General features: G+C 52.9%; 1 protein-coding gene across 6 annotated transcripts in view; it reads left to right on the top strand.

Annotated features, from left to right (window-relative positions):
- The window catches only part of STIM1 (stromal interaction molecule 1), a 67,904-nt gene that overhangs the window by 3,502 nt on the left and 40,414 nt on the right, over positions 1–23,988 (top strand). For 3 of the 6 annotated variants that reach the window (XM_030473253.1, XM_030473283.1, XM_030473261.1), the window contains one exon: positions 20,330–20,463. In XM_030473253.1, the coding sequence (XP_030329113.1) occupies positions 20,330–20,463 (134 nt within the window). The remainder of the gene's footprint in view (positions 1–20,329; positions 20,464–23,988) is intronic. The other 3 variants (XM_030473268.1, XM_030473291.1, XM_030473274.1) reach the window with 1 other exon arrangement.

The raw sequence follows: 23,988 nt of genomic DNA on the forward strand, positions 1-23,988 counted from the left end.
AAGCCATTCCCCTTGGCCTGTCCCTCCATCCCTTGTCCAAAGCCCCTCTCCATGTCTCTTGTAGCCCCTTTAGGCACTGCTCTAACGTCTCCCCTGAGGAGGAAACTGAGAGTTGGTGACAGAACTCCAGGGAGAACCAGACTTTCTCCTGGCTTTGGCTTGTTCAGAGCCAGACGTGGCTTTAACCTCTTCCTGCTCTGTCAGGTCTGAGTTTGGTTCCACTTCAGACGAACAGGAGCCATTTCTCACAGCCCAGAGAGCCAGCCCGAGGTGCTCTGTGGTTCAGAGCCATGGAGAGCAGCCAGCCCGAGCCCAGCACAACACAGACCCCCAGGCCGGGGCTGGCCTGGAGCACACATGTCCTGGTGCCGGTGCTGAGGCCCTGCGCAGGATGTGCTCACTCTCGCTCGGCCTCATTGTTTTCACCCGCTGCCGGTTATTTTTAGCATGAATTTGTCTGGCTGCAGCTTCCAGCCCCGGGCTCTCCTGCACCCCCCCTCTAAAAGGGGCAAGAGAAGCTCCCCATGGACGTCAGTACAGATACTACGTTCAGGTGGTTGGTTTTACTCTCTTTCCAGTTCCTTGCCTGAGTCTCACTGATTTAATCATGGAATCCCAGCCTGGTTTGTGTTGAAGGGACCTTAAAGCTCCTCCAGTCCCAACCCCCTGCCCCAGGCAGGGACACCTTCCACTAGAGCAGGTTGCTCCAAGCCCCTGTGTCCAACCTGGCCTTGAACACTGCCAGGGATGGGGCATGGTTAATACAGGTTTTGTCCACGGTTCTATTGCAGTAGTCCTCATCAGAGCACCCTCTGGGTTACGTCAAATGTTTCACAAAAGTTTTGTGTGTAACATCAGGTGATTTGGTCAGAAGTATTTCAGCCTGGAGAAGAGAAGGCTCCTGAAGGGAAGCCCTTAGAGCAGCTCCAGGGCCTAAAGGGCCTCCAGGAAACCTGGAGAGGGGCTTTGGACAAGGGCCTGTAGGGACAGGCCAAGGGGAATGGCTTTAACCTGCCAGAGGGGAGACTGAGATGAGCTCTGAGGCAGAAGCTCTTCCCTGTGAGGGTGCTGAGGCGCTGGCACAGACTTTTCCCAGAGAAGCTGTGGCTGCCCCATCCCTGGCAGTGTTCAAGGCCAGGTTGGACACAGGGGCTTGGAGCAACCTGCTCTAGTGGAAGGTGTCCCTGCCCGGGGCAGGGGTTGGAGCTGGAGGAGCTTTAAACTCCCTTCCAACCCAAACCATTCCATGCTAATTCAATCTCAGTACAAACAGTGATCTCTCTCAACAGCCTGCTTCTCATTAAATCACATTAACTGCTATCAACGAGGTTGCTGCTATTAATTTCCCCTTGATTGCTTTCTGTGCAGAGCAGCGCGGGTGGACACTGAAATGTTGCCACTGCTGCTTATTCCAGGGACCTCCCGGTGTGTTTGCAGATCCAGGGAATGCTGCCTGTGAGGGGCTGCGCTTTGGACGGCCAGGATTCATCCTGGTTCCCGTAGTGGTGATACTTCTACCACAGCCGTCTGCTTTGCTGCCTTCAGGCCTGCTCTATCTCCTTATGAGTGTGCATTCCCCTGAGCTTGGCTGCATTTGGGATTGAGGTTGCTTTTGGTGCTCCTGCATCCCTAGGGATGTGTCTGCCATGCTCTGCCTATGCTGGAGGCTGCCTGGGGTCTCACTTTGGTCCCTGTTCTGGTATCATTTAGACAGATTCAGGATCCTGGTGTGGGTTTTCCCTGTCTCCTGCAGCAGTTAAAAGGTGGGATCAGGATAGAGGGCTGAGATTGACCCATTATGTGGCTGATGCGTGCCTGGGGGTGGCGAGGGGCTGGACCCTCAGTGCCTCAGGGCAGGGATTGCCATTTGCTTATGCAAAGCACAGCAGCTTCTCTTTCCTTTCTCATTCTCGTCCTTTCCTGTCCTAATTCCTCCATCACACGGTTTCTGGAGTCTTTGTTGTTGTTCAGGTGGTGTTTAACATTTGGGATTCTTACCCCAGCCAAGAGGTGTTTATAACAGAGTTATGAAAGTATTAAGATGATGTTAACAGAAGAGCTGAGTGCACAAGCTCAGGGTTACTGTGTTTGCCTGTAGCACTCGGAGCTTAAGCTGCACGTACAAACAGGAACATCAGTGCTAAAACAAGTGTGATGAAGGGAGGCCACAACTACAAGCTTTTACCTAGAGATTCATTTGAGAGGGGGCAGCAGAATTCACTCCTGGGTGAGGATGCTTTGCCCAAGCTGCTGAGAGCTCCTGTACTTGTCATGCCAAGAGGAAGGGGCTTATTGTGAGTTAATCCTTGGTTACAAAACTTCCAGCTTAGAAAGTGATCGTTTTGGACCTTGAACTTGCAGTGAGATCTTTTGACATGAGCAGAATGGACTTGGAGGTGTCTGTGGAAAGCTGGATGTGAATCACATGCGGATGGTGACTCCTTTATCGCCAATTTAAACATTATCATTGCTAGTTGCTTAATGAAACCTTCCATTAGAGCATTTATTTGGTGGTGCTGAAGTTCCCCTCACACACTGTGATGCCAGAATTCACATTTGCCCTTTATTCCTTTGCCAGAGCCTCTGGTTTCACCCACTGCAGCCAGTAAGATGCTTTTATGAGGTGCCTCAAGAAAAAGCCTGATCAGTTGAAGGCAGAGGTCAGCGTAAACCAGTGGTGGTAAGATCCAAGCAGCTGATTGAGATACCCTTGCTCTGGCTGCTCCTTAACCTCCCGGTGCTGTGTAATGGAACCACTGCAGGATTCATCCCCTGTGTGCTGGAAGCCTCCAGATCCTCCTGCAGCCTGCCCAGGTCCTCAGCTCGAGGAGGAGCATGACCCGGCTTGTCAGAACACACCTTCCCCACAGTAACTCTTCATTAACTCCAGTTGAGTCCTGCTAGGTACACACCGAGTAGCAGTTGCACATGTGAGTAGCAGCATTGGGCTGGGCAAGGGGGAAAGAGTAGGTTGGAGAATACTTGGAAAACTCAGCCAGGAAATAGTCTGTGTTCTTCTCCAGCTTGACTGGAAACCTCTGTGGATTGCACAGCCTTTACTTCCTTTAGGAATGGAACTCATTTTGAGGAATCCTGGAATCCCAGTGGAAGGGACCTCAGGGATCATCTGCTCCAGCCTTTCCAGGCACAGCATGACCTAGACTGGATGCCCAGCACCCTGCCCAGCCCAATCTTAGTAGTATCCAACACTAGGGAGTCACCACTTCCCCAGGGAGATTATTCCAATGGCTGCTTGTTCTCAGTGGTAAAAATTTCCTCTTGTGTCCAGTTGGAATCTCCCAAGGAGGAACTTTTGCCCATCACCCCTAGGCTTTCCCATGGGACTCCTTGTAGGAGGCTGAGCCCAGACCTCAGCTCAGCGCCGGGATCCGGTAACCCTGCGTTGTACCTGGAGGTTCCTGGGGGAGAATAGGGAATCTCTGGGCTGGAAACAAGCTGAATGTGGCTGTTGAGGTTTTCATGTTCGTGTTTTCTCAGGGCCACTGTGGTCCGTGGCAGCCTGGAGCAGCTCCGGCTGTGCCATCTCCCACCATGTGGAGTGAGGTTCCTCCCTCGGTGTGCAGTCCCGGAATGACCTCCCATAGGGAAAACCAGACATGTCCATGACAGACTTTCCTTATGTCCTGCTTCAAACTGTGCCTTTTGGATTGGCCTTTCCTAAGGCAAGGCAGGGATGTGCAGGGACACACGAAGAGTCCAAAGCTGCAATCCTCCTGTCCATCCTGTCCTCCTGGGAGGGACTGGAATGATCAATGTGTGCTGAAGCCTCCTGACATCCCTTATGGAGTAGCGAGCAGTGCCTGTGGTGTTGATGGTCTCGGAATGGAGCCTCATCCCGAAGGGAATAAGAAAGACAGTTTGCTTTTGTGCTGCTGGCTCTGCGGTTGGCTCTGGGTAGGGGGTGGTTCTGTCCTTGCTGAGTGCTGTCCCCTCCTGTCCCTCGGGCAGGGGACAGATGTCTGTCTGGTGCACGCTGTGCTATAACCAGCGCTGCAGGGGAGCCACCTTATCATGCAGCGACTTTAATTCAAGACCTGCCTGGCTTGTGGTGAGGGAAGGAAAAGGGCATCCTGGTGTAATTCCATGTGGATTTGATTGTTAAAAGGAGGGTGTACGAGCAGGAGATTGAAAAGCAACAGTTTGCCATGAGGTTATCCATCTGCTGCTAACAGTTCTCCTTCTGCTTGTCCAGCGTGGAGGCTGATTGAAACGGTGGCACTTGTCCCGTGGTAGTTGTCCAAGGCCAGGTTCAGTGCCAAGCTCAGTGACCCTTTTCCTCCCTTCAGCTGCGCTTTGCTTTTGCCAGCCCTAATTGCACGGGCTATTAGTGTTGAAAAACCTGTTCAGCTCCTCATTTAGCTTTGCTTTTAACCCAGAGCTACATGTGGAGAGACGAGCTCCCGAGCAGGCAGAGCAAGCTGGAGACCAGGGTGTCCTGGTTCCTCCTGGGGCAGCTCTGGGGTTCCCGCTGGAATGAGCCCTTTTGTACCTGGAGGGGTTTGTTTCCAGGTGGGCTCCGGCCACACTGGAGATTCCCGCTGTGACAGGACTGGGATGGGGCAAGGACAGCGCTTTAACTGCTGTTGGGGTGAAGGTCTGCAGCACAAGCTGGGAATCTCTCTGATCCACAGCTGGAAAAGGGAGGAGATTTGGTCACCCTTCATTATACCGGAGTCAAGCACTATTAATAATGTGGCTTCTTGGCCTCTGATGCTCTCCCCAGTTACAGGGTGCAGCCATTGGGATCTTCTGTGTCCCCACCTCCTGCCCCGAGGACTTCACTTGGCTTCAGGAGTTCGGGGGGTGTTTTATGTGTCTGAAGGCAATGGCCGTCCCCTGCTGACCTTTGCTTGTGTGGCCTGATCCAAGTGGGTCTCTGCGTGCTTTAATTGTTCCTTTATTTTCATTTTAACCAGCCCGATCATCCCTGTGTGACTGTACTGAGGGTGCTGAGGCGCTGGCACAGGGTGCCCAGAGAAGCTGTGGCTGCCCCATCCCTGGCAGTGTTCAAGGCCAGGTTGGACACAGGGGCTTGGAGCAACCTGCTCTAGTGGAAGGTGTCCCTGTCCGGGGCAGGGGTTGGAGCTGGAGGAGCTTTAAGGTCCCTTCCAACACAAACCATTCCATGATCCTATGATTCTGGGATAAGGAAGTCCTTCAGATAACTGTGCGTGTTTCTGTATGTGGCTCATCTATGCTTGTTTGTTTTATCTTTATGAAATGGTATCGGGATGTTTGTTTGTTTGGATTATGGACCTATTTTTAAGTAACCCATTTTTCCACTTTGGAAAATGCATTAGCTCGTGTGGCAGGGCCAGCTCTGCTGCCTGCGTTTGGGAACCACCGGCAGGAACTGTTCCCTCTCTGCCTGGCAGGTACTCGTGTTGTGAACCTTTGCTATGAGAGACGTCTGTGACTCCAGAGGAGGCCCTGGAGCTGCTGCGAGGGCTGGAGCAGCTCTGCTCTGGAGCCAGGCTGAGAGAGCTGGGCTGGGGCAGCCTGGAGAAGAGAAGGCTCCTGAAGGGGAGCCCTTAGAGCAGCTCCAGTGCCTAAAGGGGCTCCAGGAAACCTGGAGAGGGGCTTTGGACAAGGGATGGAGGGACAGGCCAAGGGGAATGGCTTTAAGCTCCCTTCAACCTAAACCACTCTGTGAGTCCATGACTCCAAAATGTGGGAGCAGGAGCAATCCAATAGGAAATGATGATGTCTGTTTGCAAACATACACTCGTGCCACATGTTGTGCAAGAAGAGAAGCTATTTTGGGTAGCTGAGGATTTCTGAGGTCGTTTTCCTCTGAAGGGCAGAGTTTTAAGCTCAGTTTAATTTATTCCTTCACGTTTCGAGCTCTGGTGCCTGGAAAGCTGCGCTTCTCGGGGGCACACAGTGAGCACGAGAACTGTAAGAACACTCCTGATGTGAAGTACAGCTGAGCAGCTCCTTGCCTGAGCACCCTGCCCCTGTGCCAGGGCAGCTTGGAACTGCGGGGAAGGGAGAAGTAATTGAGGATTAAAGCTGCTGAGCAATGCCTGTGTTCAGGGTTGTACGAGTGCCAGTGCATGATGAGCCTCTGAGTAAGCCAGAGGGAAAAAAGTGTTTTCTTGATGTAGTCAGATGCAGGATAAAAGCTCATTTTTTGAGGGAGAAACAATTCCTGAAATACTGTTTTCCAAGTAGCTGCTCTTATGGATTCCTCAGGAGTGTTTTTCCTTCCAGCATTGCATTTTAAGACAAATATCAAAGCATGTCATGTTGTGCTGGCCTGGAGGAACTGTGCTTGTTCTGGAGGAGCTCTGGGATTCCAGTGCAGTGAGGATAACCCCAGCCAGCCCCTAAACCCTGCGTGTGGTGGCTCTTCCTCCCTCCTGAGGTTAGCACCAAGGACTAGTTGTGGCTGCTACAGCTTGTTGCTGAAGGAAATGGCTGTGCAGATCTTCATGGAGCCTTTAAGCTCTCTGTGATGTTTCTACAGCTGGATCAGAGTGTGACCTATAAGCAGCAGCATTAAGCTTATAGGAAGTGAAAATCAGTAAATTGGGAATCACAGCATCATAGAATCATGGAATGGTTTGGGGTGGAAGGGACCAGTCCCAACCCCGTTGTCCAAAGCCCCTTTCCAGGTTTCTTGTAGCCCCTTTAGGCACTGGGAGCTGCTCTAAGGTCCCCTCTGAAACATTTCTGTGAAAGTGGTTGGTTAAAGATCAGCCCTGGGCGTTTCAGAAAGGAGACAGCGATCCGGGGTTCCCGTTATTTCAGGGTGTTTCTGGTCTCTGCAGAATGAGGAGTAGAAATGTTTTCTTTTAGAAGCTGTGGGAAGGATCACTTGTTGCTGCTTTCTGCTGCATCCTTGCCCATCTATCTGTGCCCTCCCCACAGGAGGACATGGCTCTGTTCCCCCCCAGGAAGCCCCAGCACCTCAAACCAGGACTGTGGCACAAATATACTGCAGCCTGGTGAAACTGCAGAGGGATTTGGAGGTGTAGGATCACGCTGGGCTCTGCTGGAGCACCCCCCATCCTGCTCTGTAGCAGATGCCCAGGGTCTGGGAGGGTGATTCCGGCCTTTTAGGTTCCAGGTTTCCCCCAGAGGTCACCCATAGCGGGATGCCACCGTGCTGGAACCATGAAGAGGTTCCTCAGGAACACGAGGTTCACCAGGGGTGGCAGCTTGGCGTGGCCCTCCTGCAGCTAGACCTGCTTTAGGCACACTCATTTAATCAAGGCATGTCTGGAGCCCCTCTGGATAAAGGAGCTGCTGCTCCAGGAGGTGAGAACGTGGGGAGTGTGAAAATGAACTTAGAAGATGCTGATGCATTTGTGGGAACAGTGACAGCAACACCCTGTGGGCAGAGGGCCCTCTCGCTGGGCAGCAACGGGTCCTGTCCTCATCCCACCTCCAGTTTCCTGTGGCCATGCTGTTTCTGAGGACCTGTACTCCCTGATTTGTAGATAATCAGGTTTTCCTGGTTCTCACTTGTTTTAACTGATTGTGCCATTAAAATAGAAGAGGTGGAAAGGGACATCTTGGGACACTGAGGGCACCTCTCCCACGCTGCAGGCAGCAGGAGGGATTCTCTGGAAGTCTTGGCTTATAGCAGTGGGCACAAGAAGTGGGAGGTGGGATCTCTTGTTTTAATCCCACCTCTGGGTTTTTCCCTCTTGGGAAAGGAGAAAAAATGTTTTGTGTTTCTGTGCCTTGGTGAGGGTGGGACTCAACCCTTGGAGACTGTCATTTAGAAGCTGTATCTTGAGGTGAACGTCTGGTGTTCCTGTGCCATCATGGTGGGGATGGGGATCTTCCTGGGATCATAGACTCATGGAATGGTTTGTGTTGAAGGGACCTTAAAGCTCCTCCAGCTCCAACCCCTGCCCTGGGCAGGGACACCTTCCACTAGAGCAGGTTGCTCCAAGCCCCTGTGTCCAACCTGGCCTTGAACACTGCCAGGGATGGGGCAGCCACAGCTGCTCTCCAGGTTTCCCGTAGCTCCTTTAGGTGTTGGAAGACTGTTATAAGGTCTCCCAGTCTTTAAGCGGGTGTTTCATCTACCCATGTTGGATGAAGGAATTGCTCTCCAGAGGTACCTGTTCCTTTCCGTGGGCTAGGGAGGGAGCTGAAGCACTTGGTGCTAGATGAAGCTTGCAGTGACAAGTGGCATTGTCTGACACTGCTCCGGAGCTCCACACGTGGAGCTCATCAGGAGACAGCTCCAAGCCCTCATCCTGCACCCTGGCTCCGGCTGCTGCTCCCTGTTTGCTTTAGCATCAGGCTCCGCAGACATTGTCCAACTGGTTTGTTTTTCATCCTGTGGCTATTTTCAGCTCTCAGCCTAACAAGGTGAAGTGTCTGAGATGCTTTTGTGCTCCCTGTGACTGTGCTGTATGGAGGTGTCCCACTTACCCTGTGGGCTCCCCCACCTCACCCCAGCCTTTCCTCTTCTATAGCCTCTGGCTACTTTCTGGCCAGGTCTGTTTGCACCTGAGTCAGGTCCTTTGTAAGAACATCATTGGGTCCCTGCACAGACACCCTGAGCATAGAGACACCCAAATCCTACCATTGTGATTGCCCTGTTGTCCTGGAAGGCTGAAGATGGGAGCACAGGGAGAACCCAACGCCTTGGTTACACCTGACTTAGCCAGGCTCTGCTTAGGAGAAACAGCAGGGAAACCAGTAAGCAGTGATAAACTGGAAGAGAGGGCTGGGAAGAACCTGATGGAGTCCAACAAGGACAAGTGTCAGGTCTTGTACCTGGGAAAACCTAATCCCAAATGCAGCCCAGGCTGGGATCTGCCCAGCTGGAGCAGCTCTGGGAAGGGGCCCTGGGAGTCCTGGGGAACACCAGCTCCATAGGAGTGAGCAGTGAGCAGCTGAGCAAAGAAACCCAGCAGGGTGCTGGGGACCATCAACAAGGGCATCACCACAGGGATAAAGGTGTCCTTGTCCCTCTGTGCTCGGCGCTGGTCAGGCCACCCCTGGAATATTATGCTCAGTTTGGGTCCTGCTGCACAAAAAAGCTGTGGATGGGCTGGAGAGGGGCCAGAGAAGGGCCACAAAGATGGTCCAAGGGCTGGGCAGCGTGTGAGGAAAGGCTGAGAGAGCTGGGACTGTTCAGCTGGAGAAGGGAAGGCTCAGGGAGACCTGGTCCCATGTGCCAGGAGTTAAAGGGGGGCTGCAGAGAAGATGGAGACTCCCTTTGGACAAGGAGTCCCACGGGAAAGCCGAGGGCTGATGGGCACAAGTTCCTCCTGGGGAGATTCCCACTGGACACAAGAGGGAATTGTTTCCCAATGAGAACAACCACCATTGGAATAATGTCCCCAGGGAAGTGGTGACTCCCCAGCGTTGGGCACTGTTAAGGTTGTGCTGCACAGGGTGCTGGGCATCCAGCCTAGGTCATGCTGTGCCTGGAAAGGTTGCCGCAGATGATCCTTGAGGTTCCTTCCCCTGGGATTCCAGGATTCTGTGATTGATTCTAGTGCAGCCTCGCTGGAACTGCAGGGATGTGGCTGCACTGCTCTTGGTTCATGCCAAGAGCATCTGTACTGGGGTGGAATTGCCCAAGATGCAAGCAGAGGGGGACATTTCACTGCACCTCTTCCTTATTCCAGCTGTGAATGTGTAGGTTGTTCACTCTGGCAGTTGTGCTTGTGATTCCTTTGGAATTCAGAGAAACTCAAACTGCCATTCATGGAATCACAGACTGCTTTGGGCTGAAGGGACCTTAAAGCTCCTCCAGTTCCAACCCTCTGCCACGGGCAGGGACACCTTCCAGTAGAGCAGGTTGCTCCAAGCCCCTGTGTCCAACCTGGCCTTGAACACTGCCAGGGATGGGGCAGCCACAGCTTCTCTGGGAAAAGTCTGTGCCAGCGCCTCAGCACCCTCACAGGGAAGAGCTTCTGCCTCAGAGCTCATCTCAATCTCCCCTCTGGCAGGTTAAAGCCATTCCCCTTGGCCTGTCCCTCCATCCCTTGTCCAAAGCCCCTCTCCAGGTTTCCTGGAGCCCCTTTAGGCACTGGAGCTGCTCTAAGGTCTCCCCTTCAGGAGCCTTCTCTTCTCCAGGCTGCCCCAGCCCAGCTCTCTCAGCCTGGCTCCAGAGCAGAGCTGCTCCAGCCCTCGCAGCAGCTCCGTGGCCTCCTCTGGCCTCGCTCCAACATGTATCCAAAGCGTAAATGAACAACAGTTCCTGCTGTTATAAACCCATTTTACAGCCACCTTGTCTCCATTCTGTCTCCTCTCGGTGTTTGCATGTGGGTGAGGTGCGGGGTTGACCTTAGGTCTCCTTTTTCCACATTGGCTGAATTGTTCTGATATTCCCAAACTCCTAGTGAAGGGAAGTTGCCCAGTTTGAAGCAGAGGAGGCAAAAATCATGGCACTTTCCCCTTAGTGCTGGTGTTGGAAGTGCTGTTTTCTGCCTGAGGAGACCACAGAGCACCTCCTCCTATTTGATGGGGTACTAAAAAAGATTGAGGGCATCCGGGTTGTATTCCGGAAGCAGCTCTGTGTCTGTGTTGGGATCTGGCAGAGAGCTTTGCTGGTAGCCAAAGTTATGCCTTTAGTAAACACAGTTCTTTACCTCGAAGGTGTCTGATGGTGATAATGAATCACAGTAACCCCGACCCGTACAGAGAACTGAAATGACCTGGGAGCTGGAGCTCCGAGGGGTTGTTTCACTCCAACAGACCCAAGTGTTGCTCTCGGAGGCTGGTGCTGCTGCTCTGGGGTCCCTGCAGGGACACGTCTGCCAGGAGAGCTGCAGGAATTCCTACTCCATGAGGATGGCTTGAACACAATGAGATGGGAGGTAAATATATGGTGAAAAGAGGAGTCTTTCCAGAGCTCTTATCAAATACAACCACTTAATAAACCAGAAACTCTCTTTTCATCAGGCAGCCAAAGGGAGGGAAGAGCAGCCTCAGCTGCTGAGAACAGGACACACACAGAACCCCTCCATGTGCTGGGTGCACCCCGAGAGCGTGAGCAGCAGGTCAGGGAGAGGATCCTGCCCCTCTGCTGCGCTCTGGGGAGCCCTTAGAGCAGCTCCAGGGCCTAAAGGGGCTGCAGGAAACCTGGAGAGGGGCTTTGGACAAGGGCCTGTAGGGACAGGCCAAGGGGAATGGCTTTAACCTGCCAGAGGGGAGATTGAGATGAGCTCTGAGGCAGAAGCTCTTCCCTGTGAGGGTGCTGAGGCGCTGGCACAGACTTTTCCCAGAGAAGCTGTGGCTGCCCCATCCCTGGCAGTGTTCAAGGCCAGGTTGGACACAGGGGCTTGGAGCAACCTGCTCTAGTGGAAGGTGTCCCTGCCCGGGGCAGGGGTTGGAGCTGGCGGAGCTTTAAGGTCCCTTCAGTACAAACCCTGCTGTGACTCCGTGGCTCTGTGATAGCTGGTGAAAAGCCTGGAGAGCTGAAGCCACTGAAGCTGTGATACTTTGGCTTTGCTGGTGCCACCACCTCAGCTGCTCCCTGTCCTGATGCCTCCGAGGAGGGGCTCTGGAAGATGAAGGGGCTTAGGAGAGGTTTATCCGTAGCCTGGTGAAGGCTAAACTTAGTCGCTGTTTCCTGGCTCGGGCTGTGCGGAAATGCTGCAGAGGTGAGAGCTCTGCTCTTGGGAAGGGAATCCCACCAGGACAGCGGGAATGGTGCTGGGCCATGCGTGTGCTGGTGCTGTGCTGGTCATGGGCTGTGATGGGACAGAGTTCACAGGAGAAACACAAGACAAACGTTTGTATTCTTTATTTCTTTATTTTCTTTTTTCCTTCCCTTTTTTAATTTTCTTTTTTCTTTTCTTTTTCTTTTTCTTTTTTATTTTCTTTTTTCTTTTTTTAAACTTTTTTCTTTCTTCTTTTTTTCTTTTTATTTTTTCTTTTCTAATTTTCGGGGGGGGTTATTTATTTTTTTTTATATTTACTTTTTTCCTTTTCTGTTTCCTTTTCCTTTCTCCCCCCTGCCCCCAGCTGCTGTAGGCTGCTGACAAAACAAGACAAACTTCTTCAGCTCTAATGCACTTCCCTTCCCCCCCTCCCCAAGTGAAGGTGCCGAAGACTTGGCAAACTGAGATTCCCGGTTCCAGCACCAGCTGCTCAGGGTGAGCTGGGGAGCGGGAACAGTCGGGATGGCTTGGGGGGACCCGGCTCTCCATCACAGGGACACACTGGTGGATGAGCGGCTGCTCTCCCCGAAGGAGAGGGAAGGGAATGTCTGCTCAGGTGCCTGCCTCAGGGCCCCCGTCTCTGGCAGCAAGCTCTGGAAGGCAGACACGGGCAGTGAGCCTTCCTTGGTGGGGTCTGTCAGCCTTGGCTGCGGGGTTTGCTGACGGGGGCCTCCAGGGAGCCCTTAGAGCAGCTCCAGTGCCTAAAGGGGCTCCAGGAAACCTGGAGAGGGGCTTTGGGCAAGGGCCTGTAGGGACAGGCCAAGGGGAATGGCTTTAACCTGCCAGAGGGGAGATTGAGATGAGCTCTGGGGCAGAAGCTCTTCCCTGTGAGGGTGCTGAGGCGCTGGCACAGACTTTTCCCAGAGAAGCTGTGGCTGCCCCATCCCTGGCAGTGTTCAAGGCCAGGTTGGACACAGGGGCTTGGAGCAACCTGCTCTAGTGGAAGGTGTCCCTGCCCGGGGCAGGGGTTGGGACTGGAGGAGCTTTAAGGTCCCTTCAACACAAACCAGTCAGGGATTCCTTACCAGGTGCTGCCTGGAGCACGGACACTGACGGGGCTGATATCTTTAATGGGACATTTTAACAGGACCGTTTGGCTGCAGCTCCCTATAACACTGTGAGCACAGTGGGCTTGTTTTCTGCTGCTCCTCCAGCCCCATATCCGTAAAATCCTCACTCTTTACGTAGGAGAGCTGTGCAGCCACTCACTCTGTTGGCTGTGTCATAACTACCATGTTGATGTCTCTATCAAGAGGACACCAGATGCATGTTTCTGTTCAGATTTAACTATTTTTAAGCTGTCTTAAGCAATAATATTCTTAATTTAGCCTCTTCATGTTCGTGCAGTAATGGCAGTATTTTTATCTTTCCTGTGGATACTGAAAGCTCCTATCACCAGTTTGGAGGTTTATGTCATCCTCCCTCCCACGTGTGTTTTGATTTATTTTAAAAAGATAGTATTCCAAGACTAGTTTTTCTTATTTAGAAGCATGTACCTTAAATAGCTTCTTGTGCTGCTGGAGGCTGAGGGAGGCTATAATTACCTTACACAGAAATGAAGTGTTCCTGTTTCTGGATGCAGTTAATGGACACTTCAGTTGATTACTCACGTCAGTTATGAACTATTACAGGCTGCTGTTTGCTTCAGCTTGAAATGAATGTTCTGATGTCTTGTCTTTTCAACACGCCAAAGCCCCACAGCAGAGAACTTCAGAGGAATCAGAGAATCACAGTCTGAAGGGACCTTAAAGCTGATCCAGCTCCAACCCTGCCACGGGCAGGGACACCTTCCACTAGAGCAGGTTGCTCCAAGCCCCTGTGTCCAACCTGGCCTTGAACACTTCAGGGATGGAGCATCTCCATGATCAGGATCTTGTTGGTTTAAGGAGACTGTTCTAATCAATGCTGTTGCTCTGAAGCATGTCCAGCCTTCAGTCCAATGCTGGCATTGCCAGGAGGACACTGCTGAGGAAGGAGCAGGGTGATGTTGCTGAGATCATTTCGCCAGCCTCGATGACCACATCCACCTCTGCCATTTGTAACTTGTGATTCAGCAGCCTGTGAGCAGCCCTGGAGCACCCACACGTGTGGGGAGGAATGGGACAGGAAGGGAAAACACTTTCTGTCATCTCCACCCAAATGTAAACTCTGCTGGGAATCATTCCATAGCCAGAGGCTGGTGAGTGCTAAGCGATGCAGGGGTCTCCTCAGTTGTGAACCGTTCCGTGTGGAGGGTTTATGGAATGCTGAGGAACAAGTCGGTTTTATCTACTCTTTTGCCCTCCTTGTGCAGCTGTGGATGTGCATCTGGTGCTTGCTCCGGGACTAGAGCTCCAACATTCCCCAAACCAGGCTCTCCTGTTCCCTTCCCAAGCCATCCATGACTTATTCTGCTCACTGGAACTCCATGGGGCCAGTTTCTTACCGAGTCAATAGTTATAGAAAAGATCATGTTTGTTCAGCTGAAATAATCTGAACGGGTCAAACATGGCTCCAGCTTCTGGCCTTGTGCCTGCGGTGACTTTGAATGGTGCTTTCCATCCGTGGCACACGGAAGGAATGGAGAGGGATGGATCATGTCGGGTCGGTTGTGGCACTCACTGGGAGCTCAGGAGCTGGTCATGAGATTACCCGTTGCACAGGCTGAAGGAACAGGTTGCCCAGAGAAGCTGTGGCTGCCCCATCCCTGGCAGTGTTCAAGGCCAGGTTGGACACAGGGGCTTGGAGCAACCTGCTCTAGTGGAAGGTGTCCCTGCCCGTGGCAGAGGCTTGGAACTGGATGAGCTTTAAGGTCCCTTCCAACCCAAACCAGTCTGTGGTTCCATGATCTGACATGTACCACATGCCATGTGTGTGGTAAGGGTTCACCATGCCATGTATGTACACACGCGTGTACGGGAACGCTGTGACATGGCGAAAATGTGGTGTTGCTGCTCAGGTCTCCTGGGGAGCGGAAAAAGGGATTCCTCTGTTCCGATGGTCTGAGTTACCTGTGAGCTGTAGGACTTGGGGACCCCTCTGGCAGGTTAAAGCCATTCCCCTTGGCCTGTCCCTATGGGCCCTTGTCCAAAGCCCCTCTCCAGGTTTCCTGGAGCCCCTTTAGGCACTGGAGCTGCTCTAAGGGCTCCCCTTAAGGAGTCTTCTCTTCACCAGGCTGCACAAACCCCGCTCTCTCAGCCTGGCTCCAGAGCAAAGGTGATTCATCCAGTCTGTAGTTTTTGCCTTTTAGCAATTTCTCTTTCACTTAAAAATAACAACTATTAGTTCATTCTGAGTTGTGCATCTCTGTGCGCAGCAGCCGCGTTCAGAGCGTGCGCCGTGGGCTGTGGCTGACTCACATCTGCTACAGGATTTCGGATTGACGTTGATTTCTTCCCACCCTTCACTGAGTTTGTGTCTTCCAAAGTACCCGTAAGGCTGGTTTTGACTGTGCTGTGATCTCCCGGTCTCTTCATGGAGCAGGAGTGTTGATCCCAGGTCCTGGAGAGCAAAGGCTGGTGCCACAGGTCACACACTGTGTAGACGAGGCCCTCAGTGCCATGCGTTAGTGGTGGCCTTGGCAGTGCTGGGGCACAGTTGGACTGGATGAGCTTAAAGGTCTTTTCCAACCTGGTTGATTCCATGATTCGATGGTTTGATGCATGTAGGACAATGTTGTGTGTGGTGTGAGTAGAGCATCCAGTGTGGTGTGTCGTGGTCCCAGGACCTGGTGCGGCTTCATCGACACTGCTGGAGGCAGGGAGTGGGTTGGATCTGGCATGGAAAAGGGCTAAATCTCTCTAGTCTGGAGAAGGGGGTATATCTTAGGGGTAGGAAAGCCTTGGTGTTGTCTTGGGGTGCGTGGCCAATGCTGTTGTGTCTGGGCTTCAGATTACCCACAACATTTGCAGATTTGAATGAATTAGTGAAACTTTCCCTGTCTCCAGTGAAGTTGCTTTTGAAGAACATCAACTGTTAATGGCTGCCCCATCCCTGGCAGTGTTCGAGGCCAGGCTGGACACAGGGGCTTGGAGCAACCTGCTCTAGTGGAAGGTGTCCCTGCCCGTGGCAGGGGGTTGGAACTGGATGAGCTTTAAGGTCCCTTCAACACAAACCAGTCTGGGATTCTATGAAGGGACAGTGTTATTGAGTGAAGGACATCCCTAAAGTCAAGTCTGGATGGCTCTCACTCTTTGGTACAGGGTTAATGGCTCAGGTTTGTTCAGCACAGAAGGAAGGAGTGTGTAAGGTGGAAGCAGTTACATGACTTAGTTTATTATCATGGAGTAATCCAATCTCAAGTTATTTCAGCTCATTGGATCCTTTTCCCGCTTGTGGGATATTTTGGCTGCTGCTGCTCATCTTGTGAAGGGCCTGACGTGGCTGACCCTGGGCAAAACCTCCTTGCTGACAGGGTGGTGCTGGAACAACTTTTCTATCTTATTTAGACAGCCCAGCAGAAACGTTACCCAGCGCTGGGCCTGAGGAGGGCAAACAGGAACTTCTCAGGAAGGAAATAGGTGACGTTGGCACTTCGAGGGCAGAGCACCCAAGCGAGGATGCTGAGAGCTGGTCTGGAGAGGTCTGACAGCGGGGGGGGGGGCAGAACTGTACCTCCCCACCCCAACAGGGCAAACAACAAGGCGTTGTGGTGGAGGGGGGGATTGAAGCAAGGGTTAAGGTCTTCCCTCTGAGGGTGCTGAAGCGCCGGCACAGGGTGCCCAGAGAAGCTGTGGCTCTGAACACTGCTATGAGATGCTTTGTGAACATTTCTAGTAGGACCTAGTAGCAGAGGCACCCAGGGGTGGTGTTCCTGTCTTTAGAGGTGTATCAGAGATGACATGGTCTGACCTTGGCTGTATTTACATGTTTTCTAGACTGTTTAATCTGAGGGAGGTGCAGGGGGTTTATTTGCATCGTGGAAGTGTTTTATCAAAGGGAAAAAGTGTATCTTTGAACTCCTGCCGGTACTAATGTGGTGGTTGAAGGTTTCTAGTTGGGTCACTGGTGAGGAATTAGGTATCTGGGCCACAGAGGCTGTTTGCAGGGCTCCGAGTGAGGTGGAAAACTGGCGACTTCAGGGAATTCCTCTTTACCTGCCAGCTGCAGACCCCACTGTATGATCGGAAACAGCATGGAACAGGCTGCCCTGAGGCTGCCCCATCCCTGGCAGTGTTCAAGGCCAGGTTGGACACAGGGGCTTGGAGCAACCTGCTCTAGTGGAAGGTGTCCCTGCCCGTGGCAGGGGTTGGGACTGGAGGAGCTTTGAGGTCTCTTCATCCTAAACCATTCCATGATTCCATGTCACTCCAGCTCTGCCGAAGTGCCTGCTGATGGTCTCAGCAGCTGCTTGTAGGAGATTGCATGGGTGATCGCAGGCCTTTTGTGTGGGGATGGAGCCCCGAGGGGTGAAGCTGTGTCCGTGTGAGTGGGAAACAATGGCAGGAGAAGGGATATAAAGATGGCATGTGCTGATAGTGCCCCGGTTAGTGGCCCTCATCAGGACACCCCGGGGAGGGCAAATGTCCTTTTGTTCTGAAGGGAAGGATGGACCACAGCTATTAAGAGATGATGGGGGGAGATAAAGAACAGGCCTGGAGGCACCAACCAGCAGGATGAAAAGACAAAAGACTCCTGATGACTCAGAAGGTGGGGTGGGAGGGTGGAGGAGCGATGATGGTGTCAGCTCCTGTGGGGCCCTTAAATCCCGGTGTGGTCTGACACCTAAGGAACAAGTTGGGACAAGTGGTGAGGACCAGACAAGCAAGTGTCTCCTTCCAGAAGCTGCTGTAGCAAACACCATTGCTGTGCTAGGCCCTTCTGGAAGAGGAGGATGATGCTTCACGCTGGTGTCACACTCAGTTCAAGGCTCTCCCTCACTGCAGGTGCCAGGGCTTGTGTGGGAAGGGCCTGACATGGGGTGTCACTGTGTGTGTGACATGGAGGGCAGGGCCTGCTGGCCACTGAGCCCTCATTGTCAACCTCTCATGAGGAACCCAAGAGATGACCTGGCTTTTGGATTGGTCTTTTTTGTCTCCCTTTAGGAGACAATGGTTACTGTGGCATGAGCTTCTGGGTTAATCTTCCATAACTGTTAGGCAAGGTGCTGGCCCTGGTCTTTGTTCCTTCATTTGGGGTATGTTACAGCTGCAGCCTGTGTTCCCTTTGCGATAACAGGGTGGCCCATGCTGTGCGGTGCAACCTCATGGCCATTCTGTTATCAGGGCAGGGGCTTCTGCTGATTCACTCACTTACTCAGGCTTTTCCTAGCCTTGAAGCAAACAAATTCCTCCCTATTTACTCACTTGATAGCTGTTTGTTGTCTGCTTGGTTATCAACACATGCAACCATGGCTTTATTGCTCCTTCTGCTGCCTTGTATCACAGATCCCCACGGGTTGTCCTTGTGGTTGCATGAAACCTGGTGAGATCACCTCAACCCATGTGTCTTGTTGCCTGAGTGCTGGATAGACACTTGGATGGATGTGGTTTGGGGCTCCATGGCTGCGAGGGTGTTAATATGAAGAAACCACTCCTGTTTTCTCATAACATGACCTTTCCTGCTCAGAATTTGACCTTTGCCATAGCATTGCTGTAATAATAAGCACATGCCTAGAACAAGATGATCACAGAGTATTTTGGGAGGTATCTTTTAGCCTGATTTCATTGTTCCTTGTGAAGCCCAGCCCAAAGGCAGGATAAATACCACGAGTATCCTGTGTTCCTGCTCTGTGCCATTGAGATCAGCATGAGAAATCACTGCAGAAAGGCCCAGCCCAACGTGCTGAGCTGATCTTGCCATGACTGTGCAGGGTAGGAGAGGAAAACCAAATCTGTGCACACCAGTGTTGGGCATCCAGTAATGTTTAAAGTAATTCTGCCAAGTTCCCTTCTTTGCCAGTTAAAACCATCAAAAAGCCAGTTAAAACCATCAAAAAGACACAGGCAGAAAATGCCTTCACCTTGGTTGGTGTGAGGTACATGGACGACACTGGGCAGTGCAGTTAGTCACTCTTCCACCTCTGGCTTCAACCAAAAGTGTGATGGAAGAATGGAGGCTTCCTGGCAGACCCGAGCAGGGAAACACTGACTTTGCCTTCATCCGACCCTGCCCACTGTGGTGTTGTCCCTGCCTTCTGTGCTTGCTCTGTGTTGCTGTTCCAGGTATTTTCCCGGGCTCCATGAGTGCAGGTGTCGTTATCTCCACCAGCTTCCGATGGAGAGCCTGGCTGACCGATGGAGAGCCTGGCTGACCGTGAACCCTTCCAGGGCCGGTGACTCCAGCCCTGCCCTGGGCAGCCTGTTCCAATGCCTGAGCACCCTTTGGGGAAGGAATTGTTCCTCAGCTCCATCTAAACCTGCCCTGGGGCAGCTTGAGGCCGTTTCCTCTTGTCCCATCCCTTGTTCCTTGGGAGCAGAGACCAGCCCCCTCCTGGCTCCATCCTCCTGTCAGGCAGTTGCAGAGAGCGAGAAGGTCCCCCCTGAGCCTTCTCTTCTCCAGACTAAACCCCCCCAGGTCCCTCAGCCGTTCCTCATCACACTTGTGCTCCAGGCCCTGCACCAGCTCCGGTGCCCTTCTCTGGCCCCGCTCCAGCCCCTCAATGTCTCTCTTGCAATGAGGGGCCCAGAACTGACACAGGATTCGAGGTGCAGCCTCACCAGTGCCCAGCACAGGGGGACAGTCCCTGCCCTGGCCCTGCTGCCACACTGGTGCTGAGCCAGGCCAGGATGCTGGTGGCTTCTTGGCTGCCTGGGCACAAGCTGCTCATGTTCAGCTCCGTCACTCAGCACCCCCAGGTCCTTTTCTATGGGCTGCTTTCCAGCCACAATTCCCCAAGCCTGGAGCGTTCCATGGGGTTGTTGTGGCCCAAGTGCAGGACAGTGTTTCCATGGTAAACCTTCAAAGATAAATGTCTCCCAAATGCCTTATCAGTGGCCTCTGTCATTGGCAAACAGCCGACACTCTGGACAGTTCTTGATCCTCACCCTGATGTAGCCTCTGTGAATCACAAGGGGGTTTCTTGATGTGTGTCACACAAGGAGCTCAGCTTTGGAGCATGGTTTCAGTTCCTGGCATCTGGGCTGTTGTCTCTGCATCCCTGCTCTGCCATTGTGCCAGGTCACACCTCACCATGTGGCAATTCCATAGGAGGGGTGGATCAGCCACGTTGGTGCTTACATGGGCTCGGGCCTGTGGCAGGATTTGAAGTGTGAGAAATTAAATGTAGAAAAATAATGGAAAGAAGCCAGAAAATTCCATTTCTAACATGAGGAGGGAGACTTCTTCAGTTGACGTGTTGTATAAACACGGAGCTCTCGCTCTCACAGTGTCCTCATGGACACTGCACCAACACTAACAGTGTCCAAGGGAGAAGTGCAGTTCATGACATGGGAGGTAAACTCGAGGTGCAGCCCCCCTTCCTTCCTGCAGGGCATCAGTGGACATGGCGCAGGCAGGAGCAGCCCAGCAGGGACCTGCCCTTGGAGCACCAAGTGCTGAAGATGTTGAGCTGGAAGCTCAGCCTTGGTGGGACATGACCAGCCCTTCCTGCCAGGGGTTGTGCTGGACTCTGGCTGCTGCAGAGCTCCCGGCTGTGCTGTGTGTGGTGCTCAGAGTGCTATTCAAGCACAAGCAGCACGGTGGGATGTTTTGGGACCAGGTGCCTGATGTGGGCTTTTGTTCCTCAGCAGAATTCTGCCGCATCGACAAGCCCCTGTGCCATGATGAAGACGAGCAGCTCAGCTTCGAGGCCGTCCGCAACATCCACAAGCAGATGGATGATGATGCCAACGGCAACGTGGACGTCGAGGAGAGCGATGAGGTTAGTGCTCACTGCTGTGCTGTCCTGCCCCAGCTCTGCTCTCCTGGAGGGGTGTTGTCATGGGTAATGCTGATGGTGGGGATGCCTGAACTTCATGTGTGCCAGGTCTTAGGCTGTTGGCTGCCGGTCTCTTCCTCTGGCAGGGGAAGCAATGTGCCATCTTGAGCCAAGTTTCTGATCCAAACAGTATATTTCAGGACTATTTGGATGTGGCTTTGCCTCAGTTTTGAGGGTTTCTAGCCACTTAATCTTTTTCTACACACAAGGTATAGAATCAGAGTGGGCTGGGTTGGGATGAAGGGACCTTAAAGCTCCTCCAGCTCCAACCCCCTGCCCCGGGCAGGGACACCTTCCACTAGAGGAGGTTGCTCCAAGCCCCTGTGTCCAACCTGGCCTTGAACACTGCCAGGGATGGGGCAGCCACAGCTTCTCTGGGAAAAGTCTGTGCCAGCGCCTCAGCACCCTCCCAGGGAAGAGCTTCTGCCTCAGAGCTCATCTCAATCGCCCCTCTGGCAGGTTAAAGCCATTCCCCTTGGCCTGGCCCTCCAGGCCCTTGTCCAAAGCCCCTCTCCAGGTTTCCTGGAGCCCCTTTAGGCACAACAGCTCCACAGACCTCCTGTGTTTATTCTTGGCCCTGGTGGGGAGTGAGCCAGGAGCTGAGGCCGGGGCCAGTGCTGAGCTGGTTCCTGGTGTTCCCTGGTCAGAGGTGGGTGGCGGGTTGGCAGCTACTAGTGCTGCGCTGCAGAGCTCTGCTGGTTGTTGCCCTCAGCACTCCAGGCCTAGGCCTGATGGGGACAGTGCTGCACAACCTGTATGGCTTGTGGGAGACCCTGGTAGCATCTCCATGGGGTTGCAAGGTACAAAATCATGTCCTGCTGCTCCTGGGCCAAAAGGCTCCTGTTTTCCCCCATGACTGAAGGCACAGGACAGCCAGCACTGCGCTGTCCATGAGAGCCACACAACGTCCAGTCCATGAGGAGCCCTTCCCCGGGGCACCTTGTTCCTGCTTCCCAGATAAGGAAGCCACCATCCAGGGAGGTAGAATCTTCCACCCAGCCCAATGCAGCAGTTGAGTTATTGGGCAAATGAAGCTGTCACAAGGGCACTTTGGGTTCTGGGATGGTGCCAGTCTCAAGGCTGCTGCAGACACAGCAGCCTGGAGCTCAGCACCCTCTCAATGAGCTGCTGTTGGCTGCCTGCTCCCAGGTTGCATTCCATTCCCTCTGCCTAAATCCCACTTCATGAAGTAATTAAATGAAAAGCTTTCAATTGCAGTTCCTTAAGTTTGGTGTTTCCCTGGAGGCAGCTCCCGGCTCCACATGGCTTTGGAGCTGCAGCTCCACTGCTCCCACTGACTCCTGGGGCAGCCCCAGGTAAATCCGCTCACTCCAGGCATCCTACTCACCCGTTACTAGACTGAGGATAATCATGTGTTAGGGTTGGGCACTAATGAGCAGTTTTATGTCTCTCTCAGCAACTCTTGCCTCTCTCAGTGCACTAGTTGAGGGTTATTGCACAAGCGCTAACAGGATTAACCATTCAAAGCTGTTGTACCGTCAGGTCCTTTTATGTCCAGATATTGCCACTGTGTGAGTAATAAAATCTGTTTCTCTAAAAGGCTTCAAAAGGCCTTGGTGCTGTTACCAGTCAGTGTTCAGACCCCCCAGAGGTGGATCAGACCAGGCCTGAGCTCCTTGCATCACTTGTCTTGGACCCAGCAGCTCTCCTCTGGTTTCTGCTGTGTGCATTATCATGGAATCATGGACTGGTTTGGGCTGAAGGGACCTTAAAGCTCCTTCAGTCCCAGCCCCCTGCCACGGGCAGGGACACCTTCCACTAGAGCAGGTTGCTCCAAGCCCCTGTGTCCAACCTGGCCTTGAACACTGCCAGGGATGGGGCAGCCACAGCTTCTCTGGTCACCCTGTGCCAGCGCCTCAGCACCCTCACAGGGAAGAGCTTCTGCCTCAGAGCTCATCTCAATCTCCCCTCTGGCAGATTATGTTTAATCTTCACCCTTCTTCTTTCAGCAGGCAGAGCTCCCACCTCAGGAGTGGACATAGGGATGGGATGGCACCCTTGATTTCCATAAACCTTTTGGAAAACCATGCAGACAGTGACTTGGGAAGGAGTGCTTTATGGCAAAGTGCTGGTGCCACCCCAGCAGTAGGGATGGGGGGAGCTCTGGCTGCATGGGACATGGCTGGAGAGGCCCGTGGAACCCATGAGGGTGATGGTGGGCTCTGGGGGAGCCTCTCCAGGGTCACAGGATAGTGCAGGTGGGATGGAACATCGGGAGGTCTCCAGTTGCAGGGTACTTGCATAGATGTGGAAGCTCTTGCACTGCAAACACTCTGAGCTGTCTCCCTTTAGTGTAGGATTATGTGCTTGGGATTGACTTTTGTTTGTTAATATGTGGATTTGCAAGAGAACAAAGTGAACAAACATCTTAACATAGCTCCAGGACACAACATGTTAGTGACTGGTCTTGCACTGAGATGTTGAGCTGGGTTGGATGAGTTGCCTCTTGCACAGATGCTGAGCTGGGTTGGATGAGGTCCCTGCTAAGCCACAGTTCTCTGCTCTTTGCATTTCTGTTCATCATACAGTAATTCTTTTAATCAAAAGAAGAAAAAGCAGCTCCCTCTGTTGAGGATGAGGCCATGGTCATTTTGAAGCTTGGGTTCAATCACCTCTTCCCCAGAAGCAGATCCAAGCCCCAGCAGAGACTGTGGCTCTCTCAGGTGCTGGTCCCGGAGGCACATGCCAAAACGCCCATCCGTGGCACATGGGCTCTGCCCTGGAGCACAGTGTGGGGCTCAGTGGCCAGAGAGAGCTCTCCACTCCCATCCTGGTGTTTCCTTGGTCCACTGGGAACTTTGTATTCACCTTTATTAGTTTGGCCTTTTGAGGGCAAGATTTGGGTATGTTTTGAAGACCTGACAGGGCAGAAAGGGACAGACAAACAGAACCTAAGGGTGGTTTCGAAATCCTCTATGGGTGAATTCTCACCCAACAGCCTCATGCTGCCCTCAACCCATCGTGGATTTTCAGTGGAGTTTCAGATGACAGCAGTGACCTCGATTAAAGCAAAGCCCTGCCCCTGGAGGGAACCTCTCCTAATTACTGCTCTATTTCTGCCTCCATGCTCACTCCAACGGCAGCTTCAGCAGTTTAGGAGCAACTCTGGTAGAGGCTCATCCAGAGGAGTCCTTGGATGCTGTTAGCCTGGTTTCCTAAGGAAACATGGTTTGTTACTGCTCCATCAGGCCCTGGCTCCTCTCAACCTCTGATGCCCCTGCCTGGGGTCACGCACGTTAGAGAAAGAGAGCTTGGAGACAGGAGTTTGCATAGAATCATGGAATCCCAGAAACATCGAATCCCAGCCTGGTTTGTGTTGAAGGGACCTTAAAGCTCATCCAGCTCCAACCCCTGCCCCGGGCAGGGACACCTTCCACTAGAGCAGCTTGCTCCAAGCCCCTGTGTCCAACCTGGCCTTGAACACTGCCAGGGATGGGGCAGCCACAG

This window comes from Strigops habroptila, chromosome 2, assembly GCF_004027225.2.
Source record: "Strigops habroptila isolate Jane chromosome 2, bStrHab1.2.pri, whole genome shotgun sequence".
NCBI classification, from domain to species: domain Eukaryota; kingdom Metazoa; phylum Chordata; class Aves; order Psittaciformes; family Psittacidae; genus Strigops; species Strigops habroptila.